The sequence below is a fragment of the Furipterus horrens genome, unplaced genomic scaffold (assembly GCF_987537825.1).
Source record: "Furipterus horrens unplaced genomic scaffold, mFurHor1.1.pri manual_scaffold_6, whole genome shotgun sequence".
In the NCBI taxonomy this organism is placed as follows: Eukaryota; Metazoa; Chordata; class Mammalia; order Chiroptera; family Furipteridae; genus Furipterus; species Furipterus horrens.
The window spans coordinates 122,125,162-122,151,534 of NW_028327176.1; the positions used below are offsets into that span (position 1 = coordinate 122,125,162).

The window sequence follows — 26,373 nt, forward strand, 5'->3', positions numbered from 1 at the left end:
TTTTAGTGTTGTCTGAAGTTGTGCACATGGTGTGCTGGCTCTGTGGCTTCCTGGGAAGTGTAGATCAAGGTCGTTCACTGCCTGGGTTTTACCTAGGGCCACCGGCTTGTGCTGCAAAATGATCTGCAGCTGCCTGTTACTTATGCTGTGCTTCAGGGTGCCAGGATAGGCCAAGATGTGAACCAAGGCCTGCTGCTAGTGTTGGGCTTGGGGTCACTTAGTAGTACGGGGCTCGCTGTGGCCAGATGCTGCTTTTTTGAGAGATTTTAGGAAAGTCTGATGTGGGAGACAAGACATGTCATTTGTATGGAAAAGTCACTGGAAACAGATTGGATGGGCCTGAAAGTTGGGTGGGGTAGAGCCTTAGGGAATCACCATGGCAGGGTGAAGAGTGTGAGCTAGGTTGGTGGAGTCTCAGATATGGCACCTGCCTGCCTGCTCTGTTGGGGGAGGGCTCACATAAGGAACAATGGCCTCTGCTAGCACTTCTGTCTGGGAGAAAGCTGCCCCCTTTAACTTTTGCCCTAATACCAGATACATCAGTTCCTCCCCAAATGTCCATGGTGCTTTTCAAGTTGCTGTTCCACTGCTGGAGCTCAGAAAGTGTTAGAGTAAGTCCATATGTGGGCCTCTTTAAGAGGAACTGCCTGGGACTCCAGAAGCACTCCCTCTCACTCAGCCTCCATTCCCATTTTCTGTAGCTAAAAGTTTTGTGGACTTCTCTCCCTGGCATTGGAACCCTGGGCTTGGGGGCCTGGTGTGGCGCTGGGACTCTTGTTCCTCAGGAGGGGCTTCCACAGCCCTAACAGCCAAGATACCCTTCCTGATTTTTATCCACCATACATGGATAAGGGTCCATTCTATGCTTCTGCTCCTTCTACCAGTCTTGATGTGGGTTCTTCTTTAAATTTCTAGTTGTAAGATACCTATTCAGCTAGATTTCAGGCAGTTCTGAATGATGGTTATTCTGTAGGTTAGTTGTAATTTTGATGTAGTTGTGGGAGGATGCAAATACCACATTTACCTATACTGCCATTTTGAGGAGAAGTCTGAGTAATCCTGTCTTGATGCACCCATATGAAAGTATTTTACTTTTGGTCTATTATTTATGTGGAAGGGAACACCTCTGTGAGGGAAGAGCAAAGATATTTATAGGTGAGAGAGGGACCTGGATGATAAATCCTGGAAAAAGCAATATGAACGCAATGAAATTTTCCAATTAATATTTAAAGAAACTACTAGCCCTAGGGAGTTAATAAGGCAAGCAAATGTAGACTTGTTTATAAAGCAAGAATATATTTGCTTTGGTTTACCCCCACCCCAACATACTAACAGGTTTGTATCTTCATCTCAAGGACTTAAGAGAGCCCTTATGTCTTGATTTTTGCCTGTTTTTTTTTGAGGGGGGGGCTATGTTAGTGTTTTCATGTGGGAAAAGATGAGGAAACAGAAGGTAGTACAGACTAACGGTATCCACTTGATAGTGCTTAGGAACGGCACAGCACTGGTTTTCTGACCACTTGCCCCTCCCCCCAGGCATTAGGGTACCTGGGATATTATCACTTTAGTTATTCTGTCCCCACCTCCGAAATAATTAATTTGAAAATATTTTTACAATTGTTTACCACTTCACTTTAGATAGACATTTAAGAACCAGTGACATACCTCTGTAATGATAAAGGAAAGAAAACAGACTTTCAGGAAATGGAAGAGCACAAAATAAGACTATTTCCTTATACATAATCACCACAAAGTTAGGCATTCTGACAGGGTTAGGCAAGATTCCTGGTGTGAGGCGAGGCACAGGCACTTTCATCTGCACAGTGCTGCTGATTCTAATTTTGAAGGTCGATATTAAACAGTCTTTAAGTAGCTTACTCATTAACTTATATTTTTGGCCCCAACACACCAGCCTCTATTTTCTATTTCTTCCTGTTCTTCATTTATATACACATTGAAAGAAACTTAAAAACGAGAACCTAAGGAAGCCAAATCCATAATTTATCTAAATGTTAAAAGTGAAAACTCCTAAGTAGGCACAATATCTAAAAATACATTCTTAACCTCTGCTAGAAATTAAAAGGCAAAAAACAAAACAAAACAAACAAACAAAAATACCATTCATAGATACTTTCTTAAAAATACAAATATTAAAACTGTAGGCTTTCATATACCACTTCTACAAAGTATTTAAATTAGTTGCAGAAATAAACACCAGTGTCTTATTCTTTAATACTTGTGATCATCCTTTCATGTATTTAGACTATTCTGGAAGGCCTCACCCAGTTGACATAGAGTGGTGGAGAAAGTTTAAATAAGCAAAACACAAAACCTGAAACTTGACATTGGTCACTAAACAAAAATTGAATTCATAAATCCAAGCAATCAAAAGATGTTTATTTTTTATAGAAAGATCTGTAAAAATACTGTTTTTCAAACAGTTTTACTCTCAGAGAAAACTCAGTGAGGAGTAACCTATCAGTTGTCTTTAACATTTTTCATTCTCTCTGGAAACAGACTCAGGTTTCTTTGGAACAAATTCAGAAGTACACACAGCTGTAGTTGACTAGAATGCTCTGTATACTTTATATTAAAAATGTTTTGCATTTCTTCCAGTGTAATGAAATTCATATGGTGTCCCACCTTGTTTAATGATAGTACAATTTAAAATATTAAAATCTTAGTAACCTCTAATTAGTTTGGATTATTTTAATGGCAATAGGAGATAACTTTGTAATTTTGGGAATTTTTAGGATCTTATGTCTGTATGTGCTTTATTTAAAAGCAAAAAAAAATGTGTTTTTTGTTTTTTGTTTAAGATGAGAAACACTTATTTTTCTCTTTGGTGCTTTGCCTGACACATGATAGGAATTCAGTAAGTGTTTGTAGAATACCCTTGTAATAACACTACTTCATGATTCATAGTTCCCTTGAGACTCTACGCTCCCCAAATATTCCTCCCATAAGTGTATGACATTATATACTGAAGAGATTACATTTTGTAGAAAGACATATATATTTTTAATTTTCATTGAATTTATTTGGGTGACATTGGTTAACAAAATTATATAGGTTTCAAGTGTACAATTCTATAATACATCGTCTGTATATTGAATTATGTGTCCATCACCCAAAGTCAAGTCTCCCTCCATCACCATTTACCACCCCCACCCCTTTACTCTCTTCTACCTTACCCCAGCCCCCTTTTCCTCTGGTAATTATCATGCTGTTGTCTGTGTCTGTGAGTTTTTTTGTTTTTTTTCCTTAATCCCTTAAAGTATTTCACCCTGCCCCCAACCCTCTTCCCTCTGACAGCTGTCAGTCTGTTCTCTATATCTATGAGTCTATTTCTGTTTTTTTAGTTTGTTTTGTTCACTAGAATCCACATATAAGTGAAGTCATATGTATTTGTCTTTCTCTTTCTGGCTTATTTCACATAGCATAATACTCTGCAGGTCCATCTGTACTGTCTCAAAAGTTAAGATTTCCTTCTTTTTTGTGGCCTAGTAGTATTCCATCGTATAAATGTACCACAGCTTTCTTATCCACTCATCTACTAATGAGCACTTGGGCTGCTTCCAAATTTTGGCTATTGTAAATAGTGCTGCAGTGAACATAGGGGTGCATATATTCTTTCGAATTAGCACCTTTGATTTTTTTAGATGTATTCCCAAAGTGGAATTGCTGGGTCATAAGGCAGTTCCAGTTTTTAATCTTTTGAAGTAACTCCATACTGCTTTCCACAGTGGCTGCACCAGTCTGCATTCCTACCAACAGTGCATGAGGGTTCCCATTTCTCTACATCCTCACCAGCACTTGTTATTTGTTGATTTGTTGATGATAGACATTCTGACAGGTATGAGGTGATATCTCATTGCGGTTTTAATTTGCATTTCTCTGATGATTAGTGGTCTTGAGTAACTTTTCATATGTCTACTGGCCATCTGCATGTCCTCTTTGGAGAACTGTTTATCAGTTCCTTTACCTATTTTAAAATTGAATTGCTAATTTTTTTGGTGTTGAGTTTTATAAGGTTTTTATAAATTTTAGCTATTAACCCATTATCAGATATATTTGTGAATGTGTTCTCTGATCCAGTAGATTGTCTTTTCATTTTGTTGGTGGTTTGGAAGACATATTTTTAAAGTACTTAGAGAGTTTCATTATCCTGTTGTTACTTCAAATAGTTCTTAATATTTACAACCACAAGGTAAATATAGTTCTTCCAGTTATAAAAGTGAGGAGAAATGAATTTAAGTGAATCATTCAGTATTTTCTGTAGGAACTATTCAGAATGGATTTGTCAGAGGCCTGACATTTTAATATTCTAATGTTTGCCTGTTCTATTGGTCATTGGCAATTGAGAAACAAAATTGTTTCTGAAGCCCATAAATATTTTTAGTTTGTCCTTCCAAAGCTTGTAAAATTATTGTTACCCACAGTGGTTGGAAATGTTATTAAACAATATATGGTTGACTCTAATGTTTCCCCCATAAATACTAGGACATCCAGTTGAGGATTAATTTTGTGAAAAAGATTTGTTGATTCTATTACACTTCGTGCTTTTTTTTTTTTTTAACTCAAGTGTCTGGAGGAGGCAAGTATAATATTTACTCTATGACTTTAATTAAAAGTTAAAAACAAAATTTATTCCCTGTTGAAAAATTGCTTCCTGAAAGCCTTTCTAGTTATTAAAAATGTTCTGTTAGGGACCCATCTCAGTAAATAATGAGCTCATCTGTGTCAAGCATGAAATGAGAATGCCAGCTAACAATGAACATTCACCTTCTTTTTCTTGGATTCTTGTTTGCTTTATATTGGATCACATGAGACACATGACATGACTTTAAAGAAAATTCAGAATTGGTATGAGGCTGAACAAATGTGAATGACTTAACAATTCATTGAGAAACACATATCATGAGTTATGTTCCCTGACAAAGTCAAGAGGAGCCAGAACCTGGGTGCTGCTGAAAAGTACTAAGGTTCTTATCTTAAGGGCCTTCAGGTAAAAATGGATCTCAATCTACTTTCAACAAAAAAGTCTGATGGAAAGTTTATTATTTTTAACTTTAATTTTATTTTTATATTTTTATTATTTTTAATCCTCACAGAGGATATTTTTATTTGAGAGAGAGGAAGAAAGAAAGAAAGAGAGAGAGAGGAAGAGAAAGAAAGAAAGAAGTAAGAGAGAGAAAGAGAAAGAAAAGAAAGGAGGGAGGGAGAGAGAGAGAGAAAGAGAGAGAAGGAAGAAAGAAAAAGAAAGAAAGAAAAGAAAGAAAGGTGTGAGAGAGAAACATCAATTGGCTGCCTCCCATACATGTGCTGACTGTGGATGAAACCTGCAACCTAGGTGTGTGTCCTGATCAGGGATCATACTCGCAACTTTTTGATGGACTGTATGATGTTGCAACCAACTGAGCCACCGGCCATGGCAAGGAAAGATTATATTTGCTGTGATGGAGGCTAACTAAAGTGTTGGGTTTCTCTGCTTTTTGTTTATCTCATTGCAATAACTATAGCTATTTTATAGTTGGCGGGACTATAAAATTAATTGGTCAATTCAGTAAATACCTATTTTGTGCCAGCCTCTGTTCTGGGCTTCTAGATTCATAGCAGTAAATAAAGTCCCTGTCTTGAAGACACATATTCTAAATAAGTAAAATATATAAGTATGTCAGAAGTTAAGTAGTGTAGGAAAAATAAAGTAGGGAAGATAATATGGGTGTGCTGGTTTTGGGTGGATGGGTGGGGATTAATTTGTGAAGGGTCCTGTGGGTCACTGTAAGAGTTAGGTTTTTATGTGAATGAGGTGGGAAGCATTTGGAGAGTGTTGAACTGAGATACGATATGACTTAAGTTATAAAGGGATCAAATTGACTTCTGTACTGAGAACTGACTGTGTAGGCCAGGTAGGAATCAGGGGAACCAGTCAGAAACTACTGTAGTGATCTTTGTGAGAGACCATGTGGGATTGGCTACACTGGAGAGATCTATAAAGGTTCTCGATATAATTGAAGATTGAATCAATGGGATTTACGGAACGATTTGATGTGAGAGAAAGAGGAAAGTTGAGGATAACTTCAAAGTTATTGGTATGTGCAAGAGTAAGGATGTAATTGTCATTTAATGAGAAGAGAACTATGAGAAAGAATAGATTTGAAAGGGAAGATAGGAGGTCGTGTTAGAATATGGTAAGTTTGAGATGGCTGTTGGTCTCCTAAGTAGCAATGTTGAGTAGGCCAGATATGTGGAGTTCAGGGGAGAGTTGTCAGCTGGAGATACAAACTTGGGCATTATTAGCATATGGGTAATGTTTAAAGCTTAGGACTAGATGAGATGGAAATGAGATGAGAGTAAATAGAGAAAAGGCCCAAAGATTGATCTACAGGAGTTTCTCATGTTGAAAAGATAAGGAGGATCCAGCCAATGGAAACCAAAAAGCAGTTGAGGCAATATAGGAAGAAAACCAGAAGAATGAGACATCCTGAAGTAGGTACGTCAAGGAGAGAGTACTCAACTATTTCTTTTTAAATTTATTTTATTGTTTTTCTAGTACAGTTGTCCCACTTTTCCCCCCATTGCTCCCCCCCACCCAGCCCACCCCTTCTCCCACGGTCAATCCCACACTGTTGTCCATGTCCGTGGGTTATTTCTACTAGTTCCTTTTCAACTATTTCAAATGATGCTTCATATTCGAATAAGATGAGGATTGAGAATTGATCATGAGCTTTAGCAGTGTGGAAGATGCCATTGGTGATTTTGAGGGCTTGTGATATGTCTCATAGGAATGGGTTCAAAAGAGAATGAGAAGAGAGAAAATAGAGACAGTAACTATAGACAGTGAATTGGGAAATTTTATGATGAGAAAAACAGGAAGAGAGAAAGAGAAAGATATTACTGAAGCACTGTCTTTTCATGGCCTGGAAGGGGTAGGATATGGTAAGTGAGCAAAGGGATTGGTCTAAGATATGAGTAAGAATTATTTGGCCTTAGTAACAGAAGGGAAGGCAGAATATATGGGCATAGTTACAGATTGGTAAGTAAATGTGTTGGTGATGAAAGCTTAAGGAATGTTGAATTATTTTTAAAAAGTGAGAAAATCTGAATTTTTACACATAGTTTGGTGGATATGACCTTTAAAGCATGTTGTAGAGTAGGGTTGGAAGTTATTAAAGTAAATTAAATTGTAAAATAATTTTGAAAAGATAGTTCAGGTTTCTCATTTTGTAGAACATCTGAGTATTCTTGTTACGTATTTTCATTGATAATGTCAGTTAAGAAGAAACAATATATTTTATAGCAATCAATAAAGTAAAAAATTCCAATGTAAAACAATCCTTCTGATTGTGTCTGACTCTCAGCCAGTCATTTAAATGCAGTATTAGTTGGAAGACAAAATTAACTCCACATATCATCATGTTTGCATTTAGTGCAGAGCAGTTAAGCCAAGAACTTCTAGTTTTTACTTGCTTGTAATTGAGCCATTAGAGACTTTAAATCCAAATTAAGACATTACAGGCAAGAAATAAATTTTAACGGTTATAAGAGAAGTAATAAGAGGGTGTTCATAAAGCTTTTACTCTTAAGCTAAGTTTATTTCTTGTGCCATTAAAAATAGATTAGAACAACATAGTATTATATAACTAAGTCTTTTTCCAGATTTAGTGATAAATATTGTATAAGCCACTGGTGTAGACAAGAAGCTTGATTAGGTACTTGTATAGTGCATTGATTAGAGATTTGGACTTGAGGGTCACACAGAATCCTAATCTTGCCTCTACACTCATTTCTTATTTGTTTCTGTTTGGACAACTTGCCTCAACTTCTGAACCTCAGTGTCAAAATGGGGCTACCTCTTAGAATTGTAAAAATTAAATGAGATAATATGTAAGACTACTTTAGTGCAATGTCTGGTACCTAATGAATAGTCTGTGAAATGTGATTTTGTTGCTTATTTGACTAGCTCAATTGTTCTTTTTTTTGGTTCATTTAGGTATAGGGATAGATTGAGATTCTTGGTGGGCTTGCATTGCTATGAATTTCCCTGTTAGAATTGCTTTGGCTGTGTTCCATAGATTTTTTTTTTTGGCAGGGGGGCGTGTTTCATTTTCATTTGTCTCAAGAAAGCTTTTGATTTCTTTCTTGATCTCATTGTTAACCCATTCATTATTTAGTAGCATTTTATTTAGCCTCTGTATATTTGTGTTTTTCAGTTTTTCTTTTTGTAATTGATTTCCAGTTTCATACCACTGTGATTGAAGAACATACTTGATGTGATTTCAGTCTTCTTACATTTATTGAGACATTTTTGTGGCTTAACATGTAGTTTATCCTGGAAAATGTTCCATCTGCTCTTGAAAAGAATGTACGATGGGGATCCCGAGAGAATGGAATTTATTTATAAACAATTGTGTATTTATTCTTACATGTTTAAACTTCAGTCATCCTCAAAGTACTCTCCATTTGATGCAATACACCTATCAAGATTTTTATCCACTGCTCAAAACAGGTTTTGAAATCATTGATTTTGATGCCTTTTAGTGTTTCTGCTGTTTTTTTGTCTAACTTCTTTCACATTGGCAAAATGTTTCCTTTGAGGACTTTTTTCATCTAGGGAAACAAATAGTCTTTTGGAGGCAAGATCGGGTGAATATGGACTGTGGGGCATGGGGGTCATGCCATTTTTGGTCAAAAACTGCTGAACACTCAGCTCAGTGTGAGCTGATGCACTTGTAAATCACCCGCCATGAAATGGGCAAATGCATTGAAAGAGTCTTCAAAAAAAGAAAAATTCACTGAAGTCGAATGCAGCCTCTCATAACACTGCCAGCTGGTACAGTTACAGATGGGTTCCTAGAACACTCACTAGTGGAGGAAGCTTGCCCTCAGAAGATAGGTCTGTTTCCGGGGGTGGGGTGGGGATCTCCCTTTGTACATGCTGCTGCTTTGGTGTGAAATGATCTAATATCAGTTACACCCATCTGGTCCAAAGTGTCCTTTAAGGCCAGTGTTTCCTTGTTGATTTTCTGCCTGCATGACCTATCCATTGATGTCAATGGAGTGTGAAAGTCCCATACTATTATTGTGTTACTGTCAGTCTGTCCCTTCATGTTTGTCAATATTTGCTTTATATATTTAGGTGCTCCTATGTTAGGTGCTAAATGTTTACAAGGGTTATAGCTTCTTATTGGATTGATCCCTTTACCATTATGAAATGCCCTTCTTTGTCTCTTGTTATAGCCTTTATTTTAGAATCTATTTTGTCTTATATAAGTATTCTTCCCACAACTTCTAATTTTGTTTCCATTTGCATGAAACCCCTTTCGGTCCCTGTGTGTCTTTCAATCTGAAGTGGGTCTCTTTATAGGAAACATATGTAGTGATCTCATTTTCTTCTCTATTCAGCCACTCTATATCTTTTGTTTGGACCATTTACTCCATTTACTTTTAAAGTAATTATTGATAGATATGTAGTTATTACCATTTTATTATTTATATTATTTATTTTTCTTCTTAAAGAAGTCTTAAATACTTTTTCTAACACTGGTTTGGTAATGATGAACTCCTTTGGCTTTTTCTTCTCTGGGAAGCTCTGTATCTGTCCTTTGATTCTAAATGATAGTTTTGATGAGTAGAGTAATTTTGGTTGTTGGTCCTTGCTTTTCATCACTTTGAATATTTCATGTCAGTCTCTCTGGTCTGCAGAGTTTCTATTGAGAAATCAGCTGACAGGCTTATGAGAGTTCCCTTGTATTTAACTAACTGCTTTTCTCTTGAAGGTTTTAAGATTCTTTCTTTGTCTTTAACCATTGCTGTTTTAATTATGATGTTTCTTGTGTTCATTTTGTTTGGGACTTTGCACTCCTGGACTTGTGTGTCTATTTCCTTCCCCAGGTTAGGGAAGTTTTCAGTCATTATTTTTTTCAAATAGATTTTTAATCCCTTGCTCTCTTCTCTTTTTCTTTTCTGGCACCTGTATGATGTGAATTGATGCTGTCCCAGAGGTCTCTTATACTATCCTCATTTGTTTTTGTTTTTGTTTTTGTTTTTGCTGTTCTGATTGGGTGTTTTCTGCTACCTTGTCTTTCATATTGCTGATTTGGTCCTTTCTTTCATCTCTTCAGCTGTCAATTCCCTTTAATGTATATTCTTCATTTCAGATATTGTATTCTTCATTTCTGACTGGTTCTTTTATATTTTTTCCATCTCCATTTTTATGTTTCCTATCTTTTTGTTAAAATTCTTACTGAGTTCACCTACTCTTTTTCTAAGGTCATTGAGCATTCTTAAAACCGGCGTTTTGAACTCTGCATCTGGTAGATTACTTGTCTCCATTGTTTAGTTCTTCTGGAGTTTTGTCCCGTTATTTCAATTGGTCATGTTTATTTGTCTCCTTATTTTGGTTGATTTACTGTGTTCTTTTCTATGTATTATGTAGATCTGCTATGTCTGGTTTTGGCAGAGTGGCCTTATCTTGGGACTCAGTAGCACAGTCTCCCCTGTCACCTGAGTCAGTACTCCAGGCAGGTCCCTTGTGTGGATTGTATGTGCCCTCCTGTTGTAGTTGATTCTTTTTAAAAAATTATATTTTATTCATTATGCGATTGCAGATATCCCAATTTTTCCCTTTTTGTCCCTTCTACCCAGCAAACTCCATTCTGCCAGGCACTTCCCACACCATTCATACCATTGTTCATGTCCATGGGTCATACTTATAAGTTCCTTGGGTACTTATTTCCTATACTGTTCTTTTCATCCCATGGCTATTTGAACTTCCTGGACTTGCATGTCTGTTTCCCTCACCTCTTCATGCATTCCCCCACACTCCCCTCCCATCTGGCAACCATCAGAATGCTCTCCATATCCATGATTCTGTCTCTGTTCCTCTTGTTTGCTTAGTTTTTTCTTATTATAGATTGTCTGCATATGTTATTTGATTATTGTGTAAATTCATATTTGTTTGTGGTAATAACTTATGGAGGAGTTTATATGTGAAATATAGTTTATGATTTCTTCTCTGAAAATCAAACAAAATCATATAACCAATTCTCACAATTCAGATTGTATATTTTTGGAGTAATTTCCTGATAGTATCACTTTTCAAACCATCTTATAAAATATTCTAAATAATTAGTAACTATATAATAATAAACTTGTTAATAAAATATTTGCTTTTATTTTTACCTTTTTTTTGTTAGTAAGTTAATTTTAATTGTACCAGTTAACTTGAAGTTACCTTAGGTGTTCTGAGGCTATTTCTAAAAATTAAGTGGTAAGGGACCTAGCTTTAAACATCAATCAATTCATTGGGCTTTGTAAGGTTATATTTGAAACTACAGTGCTATAACCTTTGTAAAAAATTGTCAGTCATCAGGACCATGGCTATGATCAGCTGGACTTATAACTATTAAAATCGAAAGAGTGTCATAGCTTGCCTAGGCTTTCTCTTTTTTGATGTCTTAGACCGAAAAACATTAGACCTCTGTATTTTCTCATTAATATCTAAGCTTAAACCAGTGGCTGGCACGTAGTAGGTGCTTAGTAAATACTCACTGAAAAATAAATGAGTAAATACCAAAATTATTTCTCAGTTAAACTGAGGTAGTCAATTTTTAGATCTTGTTATTTTAAGATGTTTTCTAATGTTCCTTTGTCTTGAGTTTGCACTTAGTGATAGGTATTTTCTCCCAATTGTTAATGAATGTTCATTGCTGATGAAACCAAGATACTCACAATAAAGTTTAATACTAATGTTTAATGAATGCATAATACAATCTATAGCAATTCAATAATTCCCATACTTGGAAATATTTTCTAGGAAGGCATTTTAAAAGGTAACTTAGTGACTAAAGGGAATCCTGCTGAAGTGTTTTCAAGAATTTTGGTGTACAGATAAATTCTTATGGAAATAAAATGCTCAGTGGAAGATTGTACTAGGTACTCACAAAATACACCAGCGATGGCCAACTGTTATCTGGTGCCCAGTTTTCTCACAGTGTCTGGACACTAGGGAAGCTAATAGCCTTTAGGACACACTGATACAGATGAGAGAAGCTGCCAGTGTAAAGCTTGTGTGCCAACGGTACACATAACATTCTTTTGATCAGCAAGACGAGGGCCTGGCCAAATGAAAGAGTAGTCTTTTTAGAAGGCAAATTTGATCCATCTGCCCCACTCCCTTACCCCCAACTAGAATTTAAGATCCTGGAGGGCAGGGATTTTTGCCAGTTTTGTTTACTGCTTTATTCCAAGTCAATGTTTTCCTATAATAAAGATCCATGAGGCCAGACAGTGTCTCTTTTTGCCCATCATTTTATCCGCAGCACTTAGCAGTGTGTGGTACATAGTAGGTGGCTAAATAAATAAGCTAATTGAATGAGTAGCGACTGTGGAAGACAGTCTTCAGGGTTCTTTCTACCTGTTTTATGCTTTTTTCCTGTCCTTTTTTGTATTTTATTCCAGCTCTTTCAGACCAACTATAAATTACTTTTAACTAATGCTCAATTTTCAATATCCTAGCTAATAAAATATAAGGGATTATCATTATCATAGCTATAATTTTTAAAAGGTAATCTTTGAAGGTATTGGTGACATAACAGGTGATGGCTCATATTTTGTGGTATGGATCTTCTTGTCCTACTCATGGCACATGGCCATTATTGGGATCTTCCTGGGAGTGACAGAGAACAAAAAATGTGTGTGCGTGTGTATTTGCCTCCAATATGTTTGCTCCACAGAAAGACTCTTGGTGATATGCTTCTTACCTTTCAACAAGAATAAATGAAAGGTTAACATAGTACCTTTGAAGGGCTACAGATTGTCTTTTATAGATTATTTAATGCTTCTATAGATTACTTCTATAGATTACTATATGTAAAAATGTCAGTTGTCAAGTAAGTACTAAAAGTGATCATTTTCAGTTGCTCATAGGGTATTGTAGAGCATTCCTGAATAACTCAAGGAATTTCAGAAATTTTAAATTTGCTTAACTTATTCCAGCGATTCTAACAGTTCTTTTATTTATTTATTTTTACTTTGTACTTCTTCAATGGCTATATAGCCAGTCTTTAATGTGTTTTAAGTACAGTTACACTGGAAATTGAGACTGTCTTTTAAAAATTCAATTTACAGTATCTTTTTAAGTAGTCTTCATATGCAGACATGCTTGTAGTAAGTGTGAATGTTAGCATAAGATAAGCTCAGATGAGAATCTAGGTCAGATTCACCTGGTCCCAGGGCAGTAGATGTCTTTGATGATGGCACGCCGTGTGGCTTTTTCTGGGTCATACTGCTCTAGTTTGGACTGGGAGTTTACCTAAGTACAGAGTTCTAAGTTGGAAATCATTTTACTTCAGAATTTAAAAGGTTTTGTGTTGATTTCCTACTTTTATTGTTGTTGAAGCCATTTTGATTTATGATGGTTCGATCCTTTGGATAGGCCCAGTGGTTTTTTTTTTTTTTCCTTTTTTTCTTCTTTTAAAAAATTTCATTTCTAAGGAAATGTGTAGTATCTTCTCTTTATTTCTGGCATTCTGAAATTTGACATGGTGTCTTTTTGTGTGTCTTCCTCAGTTATTGTGTTGAGGACTTAATGGGTGAATTTTCTTTGGCCGTTCCAAAGCTTTCTCCCCTATTTCTTGTCTTTTTAAAGTGGGGGAGGGGTGGGAAAGGATATCTGCTCTTTCTGGTATTTTGATGCTGAATCTTTTTACTTGTCTCATTTTCATATCTTTTTTCCTTCTGCTTCTTCTTTTTTCCACTTTCTATTTCTTTTTCTTGGCTTTCTGAAAAATTGCCTCAACTTTTTTTTCTATATCTTCTAGTGAGTATTTCATTTCCACTATTATGTCATTAAAGGAGAATTATTCTGAAACTTGTTAAAATGACATGGAAGACTTTGTTCAGGACTCTTGCATTAGGGATGTATTAGTCTGCTTTGGGGCTGGAAGTTTGAGGTCAGGCTGTCAGTGTGGTTGGGTTCTGTTGAGGACACTCTGGTTCTCAGATGGCCACCACCTTGCTGTAAGCTTGTACGGCTTTTCTTCAGTGTGGGTGGGTGGGTGGGGTGGAGGAGAGTTAAGGAAAGGGAGCGATCTTCCTGTTTTTATAGGGCTGCCAGTCCTGTTGGATTAGGATCTCACCTTTATGACATCATTTAACCTTCATTACCTCCTAAAAGCCCTGTCTCCAAATACAGTCACATTAGGGGTTAGGGCTTCAACATATGAATTTGGGGGAGGGGAGGGCAGTCACAGTTCAATCCATAGCAAACACTTATATCAATCTGTAACAGGATTATTACAATAGGGGAGAGAGAGAGAAAATGCTCAAATTCAGATACAGCAAAGACAGCTGGGGGATTTTTAGCCAGTGAGCAGAGTTAGGTGGGCCAGTGGATACAAAATAAGAGGAAGCAGCAAGGGCAGGGGATGAAGAACCAGATCAGATAGCAAGGCTTGGGGGATTTCTCTAAACTGGCTTTTTCAGGTCCAACAAGTACAGGATGGACCTTGAAGACCTAGTTGAGACCTACTCAGGAAGGTTCAGCAGAGCCTTACAAAAGTTGGTCAAAGAAAGAGTTTTTGTCAGTACATGGCAACTTTTGCATCCATGCCCTTAGTTGTTTCTGGTGTTTCCAATTCCAGAGACTCTTTGTTTTCTCCATGAAGAACCTCTAGGCTTCTTTGGGGTGGTGTGGGAGTGGGGAGTCATTTGCCCAGCAATATGGAATGTGTGTGTGGTTGGTGTTAGGAAATCTGTTTCTCAAACAACTTTCACCTAGTCTTCCTTAGGTTAGAGTCCCTCTTTTCACCCTTGGTTCTAGAAGTATCTTTGTACCACAATTCTTATGTCTTTTTAAGAGATTCACTGGTATAATTTGGGTTGTTTTTTTATCTTTCCTTGTTCCTGGGGATTCAGCCTTCTTGGGTTTGCTGTTAATTGCTTCTCAACCTTTTGCTTTACATCTTTCAAAATGCCTCTTCTTTAGTCCTCCCCATCCTTGTGGACTGGTGTCTTTTTAAGGTATTCCTTTACTGTATATTTAGGGTTTGAAGAACATAAGATGTGTGCCTTTAAGTCAGTTATTTTAACTGGGAAGCTGCAGCAAATGGTTCAAAATGGGAAAGCAACTTGATTAGTTCAAGGGAATTTGCGATTCTTTTTGGACTTTGGGGGTTTTGCTTGCTGTGATTGTTTTCCCTCCAGATACTCAGTTATTCCTAAATGACCCCTTGCAACTATTCTGTAATTTTCCTTTGTATTTGGAACCATCACAAAACCTTATTTATTAAAAACTTTGCTGGTGGCTTCATACAAGAGATATGGGGGAATATAAAGGGAAGCGGTGACTAGCATGCATTGGGTGTCATTAAAATGGTGATCTCAATTTTATGTCACTTAATCCTCATAGCAGTTCTCTAAGGTAAGTGATATTATCACATATGGGTAAGGATAAAGATAATGATCAAAGAGATTAAGTAACTTGCTTAAGAGCTAGTCAGATAGTGCTGGAGGTTAGGTATTAAAACCTTTCAACTCTTTCTAGTCTACTATCTCCTTTTACTTCTTCCAAACTGAACAATTTATTCATCCACTCAGTGAATATCGAATTGCCTGCTCTGTGCTGGGCCTTGGAGACATTGAGAGGACTGCCCTGATGGAACAGGACTGACATGATCAGATTTATCTTTCAATAAGATTTTTGGCGATCTGTGCAAATTGGCAAGAGTAGGAGAGTGCAGCTAAGTTAATTACAGAAGTTCTGGTAAAAGGCCATCTTGGTTTTGATTAGGATGGCAGAGGAGATACAGAGAAGTGGGAGATGAAGCCTTCACGATTGGGGCGGGTGGTGGTGATATGGATTTGGAAGGAGCTGGAAGAATTGAGGATGACTCCAGGTTTGATTTGAACTGAGTGTTGTTGGTGCCTTTACTGATATAAGAAAAAACAAGCTGGGGGCAGTGAACAGAGTAATATAATAATAACAGTGTTACATCTATTAGTTATATCCACGGAGAGGCTTCTAGTAGACAAGTAAACATCTAGGAACTCAATGGTGTCCTGGATTGGAGAAAATAATATGTGTGTTACTCACATATAGATGATATTTAAGAGATGGGGCTAGGTATGATTATCCAAGGAAAGTGTATAGGTATAAACCTGAAGCACTGAACTCAGTCACTTCTATGGAGAATCCTCATTTAATTTTTTCACTTGGAATTACAGTTGAACCTAATAGCATTTGCTGCATGGCAAAAGCAAATTTCAGCGTGTAACCATGGCATGGAGGCTGCTAACCAACAAGCATATTGCAAACATGCCAACATTTAGCAGCTTTTGATTAAATTATAAACTGCACACTCTTGACTTTTATGGGAGACTAGAATTGAGAGCATCAACATGGGAAACCCCAGATTTGGAAATGCTACATAAGAGGAGAGTAATAGCACATGCATGAACTCTCATTTAAGTATAGATAAGTAATGACAAATAAATTCCCATTGAGATGCTAAAACTAGAACATCTGGGATCACTTAGTAGCTGATTCACTATTCACACATTAGTTGCATAGAATCCAAGCTCATTAAAAGTAAATATTTTACATGTTGTGGACCTTTTCAGTTACTTTCAAAAGACAGAATTGTAAATGTTAGATCTGAGAATGCCAAGTATGAAACAAGCTTTATAGGAACACTTGAAGAATTAGATCTGAATTCATGATAGGCAAAAACTGGAAACAATCCAAATGTCTATCAATGGGACAACAGGTAAACAAGTGTGGTATAGTCAGTCATTCATTGGGCTAGTATATACAACAGCATGGCTGAATATCAAAAACATTCTTTTGAATGAAAGAAGCAAAACACAAGAGCATACATTCTGTATGATTTCACTTATATAAAGTTTAAGGAAAGGTAAAAACGAATCTAGGATGATAGAAATCAAACCAGAAAATGTCTATGGGGAATAGAATTGACCTGAAGGAAGCATGAGGGAACTGTTATGATGGAAATGTCTGCATATTGATTGGGTGTTTGTTAATGGGTATATCCATTTGTCAAAACTCATCAATTTTTTTTGTACTTAGGATTTGTACATGTTATTGTATATAAGTTCTAACTCAGTAAAAAATAAGAAAACAACAAAAACAGTATGCTGAATGGTTCTGTGAAGACACGTATAGGGGGCACTTGGGTGAGGCATTTCTGTAGTCTCAGATTGTCGGGAAAATTTCCAGAGGAAGTCATCTCTTACATCTCTCATATTTATTCCTTCAGGCCTAAAATGACTTAGTGTTCAACTCTTAGTTAACTCCACAAAATAACATTTAGTCCTAGGATGACTTTAATTTTTTGTGCAGTCCAGGATGCTTTAGGTAGTAAAAAGAAGTGCTATTATAATTCACACTGGGACAGTAGGTAAAACCTGAGACCATTGTTCTCTGTTTTCTATACTGCTCCAGGTGTAGTACTCTACTGCAGTCACAGATGAAGGAAGGCCATACCACAGCAGGTGTGATATGAGGGGAGAGCAGCCTCTGCCTGGTCCTTACTAAAGTTGTAGATAAAGGGAGGGCAGGGATGCAGTAAGATTGAAGGAAGGGTTTGGGGATTACCTGTGGAAAAGGGTAGATGTGTTTCTATGAATTGCAGTTTACATGTTAATTTTTAAAAAAGATATGTTATTTGTGTCTTTGTTTCCAAAGGTAATTTATGTTGCTTTATTTGTTCCCTTGAAACAGAATATAGTAGATAGCTCCCTTCAAAATGGAAGATGGAAAGCCCGTTTGGGCACCACACCCTACAGATGGATTTCAGATGGGCAATATTGTGGATATTGGCCCAGACAGCTTAACAATCGAACCCTTGAACCAAAAAGGCAAGGTGAGTGTCTCAGAAAAAGTTCAAAATTTGATTTCTCTTTATATAGGTGTCTCCCTTGTCAGTGAAATATTGTAGATATTACTTGCACTGTATAATAGGGGAAAGCAGTTTTCTGGTAAGTGAATCTTAGTTTTCTACTGAGTTATTTGAATCAGAAGTATATAGCCTAGGGAAAAAATGGTGCCCTATGATAAAATCAGAAATTGAGAGAACCTTTTGTTATCACAATTAAAAAAAAAGCATGATAAAATATAATATTATTATGTATACATATTACTAAAGTTATTAATATATATGTGATGTATGCAACATGTTACAAAGCAAAACTATGAAAAGTGATGGGATTATGTTACCAAATTTTACTTTTTGCTTTAGCTTCTAGACAATTCTATTCAACTTTTTATTAAATTTATTAACATGGGTTTGGAGTAAATTTATTTCTAATAAGTAAAGATATTTAAGTCTTAAACATACTAGGCTATTGTTATTTTTATTATAATGATAGTTTTTAAAACATGAAAGCTTTCTGCATACTTTAATTTAGTATGTATGGTATCTATTTCCTTTCATGCTTGTATTACAAAATGGGAGTTTGGGGAAAAAGTAACATGGGGTCTTTCAGTCTTTTGGGGAACTGTAGGGTCTCTTTTTGTGGGAAATCTTCATCGTTTTCAGCTTAATTAATACTCCTGTTAAATAGGTCTTTTGACTAAATTAAACTTGTTGATGTCATTTCTGTTTACTTTGCACTCTCTGAATGTTCATTAGTAATTTATATTCTGCTGATACATGGTTAACTAATGCCATATGACTGCCATCCTTCTGGGAACCTTAGAAAAACAAGGTGGATCTCTCATGAGTCTTTTCACAGAGAAAACTATTCTGTTACTGTAAACAACCCAGGAACCTAAATGCATAATATATAATGTGGCATGTTAGAGCCAGTTAAAGATACCTTCAGGAAAGAAAAGACAAAGTGTTTCTAAGTTTTTATTCTCGCCTATTTACAAGTACTTATTTGTACTTACAATGCAGTAATATTAAAAAAACTAAAGAGTTTTTTTTTTTTTTAAAAGCTCATATATTTTAATTTATTTGAACTTCCAGGGGAGGAAAAAATTTCCTCTATTAATTTGGGTCTCTGACTGGGCCTAAGATTTAAACTGACATGACAGATTTACAGAAAAGTACATACAATTTTTATTACATTTTCACATGCACACAGGAGCCTTCACAAGAGAATGAAGAATTAAAGAAGTACACAGAGCAGAAAGCTTTTATACCTTTTAGGCAAAGAAAAAATTTGTGAAGAACTGTTAAGACAAAGGGGTTTGGGCCATGTGCAGCAGATTGTGGAGAAGCACTTAGGAAGATCAGGGTTAGTACGACAAGGTTGGTTTGTGCAGATTTCTCTCTGAACCTCAGTTCCCCTTCTGTGGTGGTAAGAACGTCTGCCTTCCTTCTGGTACAGGGAGGACACCTTTCACATGGGAGTTTTATGTCCTGCTTTCAGGAATAACAAGGAGGGTCAGACTGCATATTTTGGGATGACAGAAATTTAGTGAGCCTTTCATTATCCTTCAAAGTCTTTTTTTTTTTTTTTTTTAATTTTCTGTAACGTATTTTATAAGGATAGTAAATCAGAAAGCCAAAATGAAAGGAAGGGCATACATTCTAGTATATTCTGTTACATCCATAGGTGACAACAGTTTAGCTCAAGCATAGAAGAAATTTGGTTTATGGGTATATGCTTTTTACATTTTAAATATTTTATATGCTTGCAACTGTGCCTTGTAAGTATTAATCAGGTACACACATACTACCAATGAAAACACTTAAAATATAAATTGTGAAGCCATAAAAACTGTGGATCTGTATATAATTTTATAAACTAAAGTTGAAGCTTCCTTTCACAAGCATTTTTTGAGGGTTAACATTCTCAGTAATCGCATTTAATCTTAATTTTCTCTCCGTTTTTTTTTTTGTTGTTGTTTTCATTGATCGAACAACTTTATTTTATTTTTTAAACATATCTTCTTTTTAAAGATTTTATTTATTTTTAGAAAGAGGGCAAGGGAGGGAGAAAGAGAGGGAGAGAAACAGCAATGTGCGAGGGAAGATCCGTTGCCTCTCGCACACCCCCAACTGGGGACCTGGCCTGCAACCCAGGCCTGTGCCCTGACTGGGAATCTCACCGGCGACCTTTTGGTTCGCAGGTTGGCGCTCCAACCACTAAGCCATACCAGGCAGGGCGTCTCTCCTGCTTTCTGATTGGGGTCTTAATAAATTGTAAAGTATAATTATACCCATATGGTTAAAAAGATCAACAAGAGAAGCAGCTTTTTGTCTAGATAATTATGGTCTGGAGATCATCAACTTTTAAATATTAAGGAATTATGTGCATAAAGTAATGGACAAGTTAAGTAGATATGTGTGCTGATACAATGCAAGCACAGAATAGGGGATGATGTAACTCCAGTGGGGAACATAGCTTTGACAATAGCAATGACTTTTAAAGGTTTTATGTTGTGACCCATAGTAAGAAATACATTTTACATTGTGTTAGATATGTGCAGTGTGTGTGTCTTTTATAAGAAATAGATTTTACATGACAGTAAGTATTGTATTGTGTGCATGTGTGTATGTTCGTAAGTGAAACAGTTAGTGAAATGAAACATCATTACTCCATGTGATGCATTCTAATATTTCCTAATGTCCTTTATTTTGTTAAAAGTGCTGCCTTGCCCCTTGACATTGATTTTATGTTTCATATTTGCGGCAGACATACCTTCAGGCTAAAGCCCTAAGTATATGGCATTTAAGGTTTATATTTTCTTTTCCCTGTCTAGTTTGCTAGTCTTTGTCAACCCTCAGTGTCCCCCTCATATTCTAGCCATATACTTAACTCTTGTGTATTTTTTCTCTCTTTCATCCCTCCCTTCCACGGTATTTATCAAGCCCCCACCATGAACCAGGTGACATTGGATGCTTTTTGTTGTTGTTCACAGTACTCTTTTTGCTTGCAATGCCACTCTCCATAGCCCTTTGCTTAGCAAATCTTTCTCAAGACTGATTAAGTTCACCTCCTTACTGATTAAAGTTTTCCAAAGATACCAAATCCATTTCTTCTTCTTCTTTATGCAGTAGAATTTACTGTTGATATCTCCTTCCTTTGAAGAGTGATAAAAAATTCTTAGCCTCCTGTAATACTGTATTGGAGAGATTTGTTTACATTTATCTCTCCCTCCCTACTAGACTGTAATCTTCTCAAGTGCAGGGACTATTTTATTTGTTCGTTTTGTCATCGGAGCTTGATGTGTGGTAGATGTTTATTGCTGGTGATCATTGTGTGCTTGTTACATGATCTTTTCTTGATAGGAGAAAATTAGCCTCCTCCCTCTAAGAGAAAACAATTGCCTTATGCAAAATTTCTCTTTCTCATTGAGTAGGTGGTAAAGGGGAGAAGAAGATAGGAGATAGTGATAATTTGGAAGATGAAGAAGGAGGTGGAGAAACTCTCTTTCAGGATTCATTACTGGCCTTTCAGTCTCTCTCTTAACCTTCCCTTTCTGGGAACTCTTTTCTCTCTCTCCTCCATCTTCTGACCTACAGGAGCTTCTTTTTTTTCACATGACTCCTAAGTGGATAAAACAATACCTGCAGTCTGGGGAGGCCTGAGTCCCATTTTCACAGCTGTGAAAGTGGGCACATGGGACTGTGACATTAGCAATTTATTGCAGAATGTATTTTCCTGTAGAATTATTATGATAATTTGTGGATTGTTTTATATTACCATTAATATATTAATGTATGTTATGGATTCGTTTCAATATTATAATCTTCTAAACCTTTCCACATTTATGACATTAAGAACCTGTGTACTGGGTTCCAAATTATTAACTTCCCGAACAGTTAGAGCGTAATAGTTTTCTAATTCGAGTGTGACTGAATTGAGTTAGTACTAGCAGCCTGCATTTACTCCATAAATTATAGAAGTAGCTTTGTCTTATACTAGTGTGTGTGTGTGTGTGTACGCATATATGTGTGTATATATCTACTATTTTAAAATAAATATTTTGCTAACAGTTTTATTTGATATTGATGGAAACTTCAACCATAAGAGTAATTGTAATTGCTTGAGCGGTATAAATTTATAGATTACTATTAGAATGGTATGGATAAAATATAATTTTCTTTATATGTAATTTGAGATCATTTCTCTTACAAGATACTATCTTAATTCTAGAATTTCTACCACATATTTAAGTGATATAACAAATACAAACTATTCATGCATACCTATAATTTTATGGACCCAATAGTTCAGGACACTATTTATATTTGTAGCACATATCTATACAGGAATTTGTGTCTTGCATGTTTTACTCAAACAGTAGCATTAATTAAATAATAGTCTGTTCTGGTGTTCTATCTGATTGGGTGTTTTTCTTTTTAAAAACAAAATTGCTGTGTATACACTAAAATTTTTTTTGGAAGTTGTTAACAGCATACCCATATAAATTTAATATTAATGTACTTCATGTTTTGTCCTACTCTAGATGTTAGAGCATTTTTAAATTGATTTCCATTATTGATTTTCATGGTCATGGTAATAGTAGATAAGGTTTTTGAGAGAAATTATTATCCTGTTTTTGGGTGACTTGTTAAATAGTAGGATCTTGTATTATATTTTAATGGAGAGCATATTGTTGGCATTATTACAATGTATGCAACTAATTATGCTCCTTTATTTTTCTTACGATTTATAACCCTCTTGTTTAATGAACTCTTGTTTTGTTTGCTAGACATTTTTGGCTCTCATAAACCAAGTGTTCCCTGCAGAAGAGGACAGTAAAAAAGATGTAGAAGATAACTGTAAGTATCAAGTTAAAAGTAGTTCTCGGCACAGAAAAGGAAACTGTTGCTCCAGAAAAATAAATTAGTGGTGATTACTAGGTACATGTTACTGGTTCAGAAGAAATACAGCCTTTTGACATGAAAATTCGTGTGAATGGAGTAGCTCAAAAGTCCTAAATTCATTATTGTCTCACATTTGCACTTTGGTGAAAGAGTCTCTTGAATGTCTTGCTAGTGTTATCTCAGTTGTGTAACTGTAGGGAATGCTAATAATTTACTATGAAGTCTGAATAAAGATCTCTTGTTAACGATTTTGAACCCCATCTAGAACCAGATGATACTTATAGAAGTACATGAGGTTCAATAATTTGGAGATTGAGTCAAGAGGACTTATTTAATATCATTGTTTGAAGGAAACAAACATTTAAAAAAATGCTGTGTAATAAATACTAATTGAAAAATTGATTCCAGAATATTATATTAAAATGAAACATTATTTTGACTTACAACTATCTTAGCATGTTTGGTGGAAAAACTTAAGTCAGTGAACAAGTCATGTTAATTCTTGCATTTTCAAGATTAAGTAGTAATCATATTTTATTTTTTATTTGACAGTATTTAGAATCATGTCCAGTTATAAATTTCATTAATATATCCGACATTAAAAACTCTTTATTTAAAGAATAAAAATAAGAGAAAGGATTATATTTTGTCCTTGTTGATTTTCTTTGGAGTTGACATTTGAATGAGCCTGTGAGATCCCCATATGTGAATGGGCAGTGCGGCAGAGTGATGGGAGAGCTGTGGACTCAGGGAGAGCTTAGTTCAGCTTCTGACTGTGCTAGTAGGAAGCTCTGTGCCTGTGGGCAATTTATCTCTTCTCTTTCAGCTTCTCATCTTTAAAATGGGAATAATAATGTGTATGTTGCATGCCTGGAGATACATTTAAAATTCTTTTTTTTAAAGATTGTATTTATTTTTAGAGAAAGGGGAAGGAAAAGAGAAAGAGAGGGAGAGAAACATTGATCAATTGCCTTTTGCATGCTGGGCTGCAATCCAGGTATATACACTAACTGGGAATCAAACCGGCGACCTTTTGGTTCTCAGGCTGGCGCTCAATCCACTGAGCCACACCAGCCAGGGCGATTTGGTTAAAAATTTTGGCACAGTTCTTAACCTATAATAATCTCTTAATAAATGGTAGCTATTATTATTAAGTGTAAGAGATTGGGAAAAAATGTGAAGCCCCCTTTCATTCCAAATTGGTTGGAGAATTTCTCTGATGGGGTAATTTTTTTATTCTGAATAGCAATAATGAAAATAAAAAAAGGAATAAGATTCTACCATATCCAAAATAAGAGACAATATTATTTTCTGTCAAATCTTGGTAGGGTATTCAGAACTAGGAATTAATTCTTTCACATATTAAAATAAATGTTTTGTTTTGTTTTTGGTTTTATAGCCACATATAGCTGAACATAACAGATGGTTTTGAGTTATTTTAATTCATTTCTTAAATTAATATTTTAAAACATTCTTCTTGTGGTTACTTCATCTTGATATGATACTTGTCCAACCTTTTAATTTTCCTAGTTTTACTATAGATTTGCTGTGTCTTGCAGGTGTTTTCTTGGATGATGCCACTATGGCAGAGTGTTAATGTGTGGATGTTAACTATTGTCAAATATATACCACTTCTAATTGAAGTCTGTTTTCTGAAACCATATCATTAATGCAGCTTTAGTTGTTGAGTTTAGAACACAGGTTTTCCAGCTAAAGTGGTTCCATGACTTACTAGTTCTTTTGTCTGAGGCTTGCCACTAGGGCACTGTCCTCTGCCAAACGACACATGGCATTGTTTCATAGGGTTTCATGTACATACTTCTATAATCCCTTCCCCTTCTCTGTATCATGGTGGTAATATAATGACTAAAAACTTGATGTCTATAGAGGTTCTGATCTATGTGATAAAGGTTCTATTGAAAGAGAGACATAAGTTATCTTTTGATGGTGCCCTAATAATATAGCAAAATTTATTACCTAGTTTTACCTCTAGGTTTTCTATGTGAAGGGTTTTAAATATGGAGGTATGTTAATTTTGCCTTTTTACTTGACTCTTAGGTATTGATAAAATAGGAAGATAATTTAGGAATGTGAAGTCAGTAATTAATAGCATTTTTCATGCTGATGTTAAACTTACTATTACTTACATGGCATATAATATTCTTCATGAATTATTACCATTAGAATTTGAGAGTAATTAAGTATAAACTATAACATTGGGAGGAATCCCATGAGTTGCTTTTTTCAGTAAGGGAATGACTTTTACAACAATGTAACTATAGAATTGATTGACTTCTACTGTGTCGAAGTTGTTTGTGGGTTCCTTTATTTCTTTCAGTGAATTAGAATTGTAATGAATAAATAGGATCTTAAATGTTCAGATGACTCCCTTGTCAGATTCCTAAATGTAATAATTAAGTCATATACACTCATAATTAGAAACTTTGGATATTCTTTTTAAAAAAAAATTTATTTGTTTGTTTGCTTATTTATTTATTTTTAGAGAGAGGGGAAAGAATAAAGAGAGAGAGAGAAACATCACTGTGTGATTGCCTCTCACTCGTGCCCCCAACTGTGGACCTGACGTGCAACCTAGTCACGTGCCCTGACTGGGAATCGAACCAGCGACAGTTGGTTCGCAGGCCGACGCTCAATCCACTGAGCCACAGCAGCCAGGGTCTTTTTTTCTTTTCTGAAACTTTTGATATTCTTGATACGTATTTATTATACCAAAATTCTTCTTTGGGAGTTTATAAAGAAAAAATGTGCTTGTTCTTTTATTACATGTCTTGTTTTAATTTTTTTTCTTTTTTTGAGAATAGTTAAATCTCTGAATAAGCAGGTATAAAAGATAAACAGATTGCATAAAGGATTGCATGTAAGTAGCCAAAGCAAGTAGTCCTAATGCTGACTACTAGCAGAGAAGAGTAGGAGGGAATTAGGTGAAGCAGAAAGTTATATATGAGACCCTTGTGAACATTCCTAGGCCGTACCTTTAGGCACGCATAGGCGATTGGGACTTTGCGTTTCCAATTCTGGCAAAGTGAGGGTCATAAATATGTTCCTCTCTGTCTTTTCCTCTCCTCGTTTTTATGAAAATGGAACAAACTGATTAGTATGATTTAAGAGGAAGGCCGTCCTGTCCATATTCTTATTATCACCAGTTAAGAGATTTAATTAATTAACAGATAACCTGAGAAGGTTGGTGGTGAGTGTGGAAGAGGGTAAAGAAATAAGAGTGAGCAATCACATGTAGAGCTGATATGATTACCTTTTCCAGGAGAGCTGTATTGTGGGATTAGGAATTCTTACTTAAAGGAATAAGAGAACATATCATACAGCCAGGTAGTTCAGAGGAAGGTGAGAGTTCTGGGAGTGGTTCAACATTGTGCTTGAAAGAAGAAAAGGTGATATGTAGACCAGGCTTCTGGGGGACAAGGGTGGAAAAAGAGCAGGGATATAGAAAAGCAGGTGACCAAAAATCCAAACTACATACACCTCTGCTGCCTACCTTCTCTAAATCTTTTCTCAGTTCAAAGGAAAGATACCATTAAAGCTGTTAGGA

The 26,373-nt window shown here is 35.8% G+C and overlaps 1 protein-coding gene across 6 annotated transcripts in view; it reads left to right on the forward strand.

Annotated features, from left to right (window-relative positions):
• The window catches only part of MYO6 (myosin VI), a 142,502-nt gene that overhangs the window by 41,423 nt on the left and 74,706 nt on the right, over positions 1 to 26,373 (forward strand). For all 6 annotated transcript variants that reach the window (XM_090282678.1, XM_090282680.1, XM_090282679.1 and 3 more), the window contains exons 2-3: positions 17,747 to 17,888; positions 22,694 to 22,763. In XM_090282678.1, coding sequence (XP_090138804.1) covers positions 17,772 to 17,888; positions 22,694 to 22,763 — 187 coding nt within the window. In that variant the 5' untranslated portion in view covers positions 17,747 to 17,771. The remainder of the gene's footprint in view (positions 1 to 17,746; positions 17,889 to 22,693; positions 22,764 to 26,373) is intronic.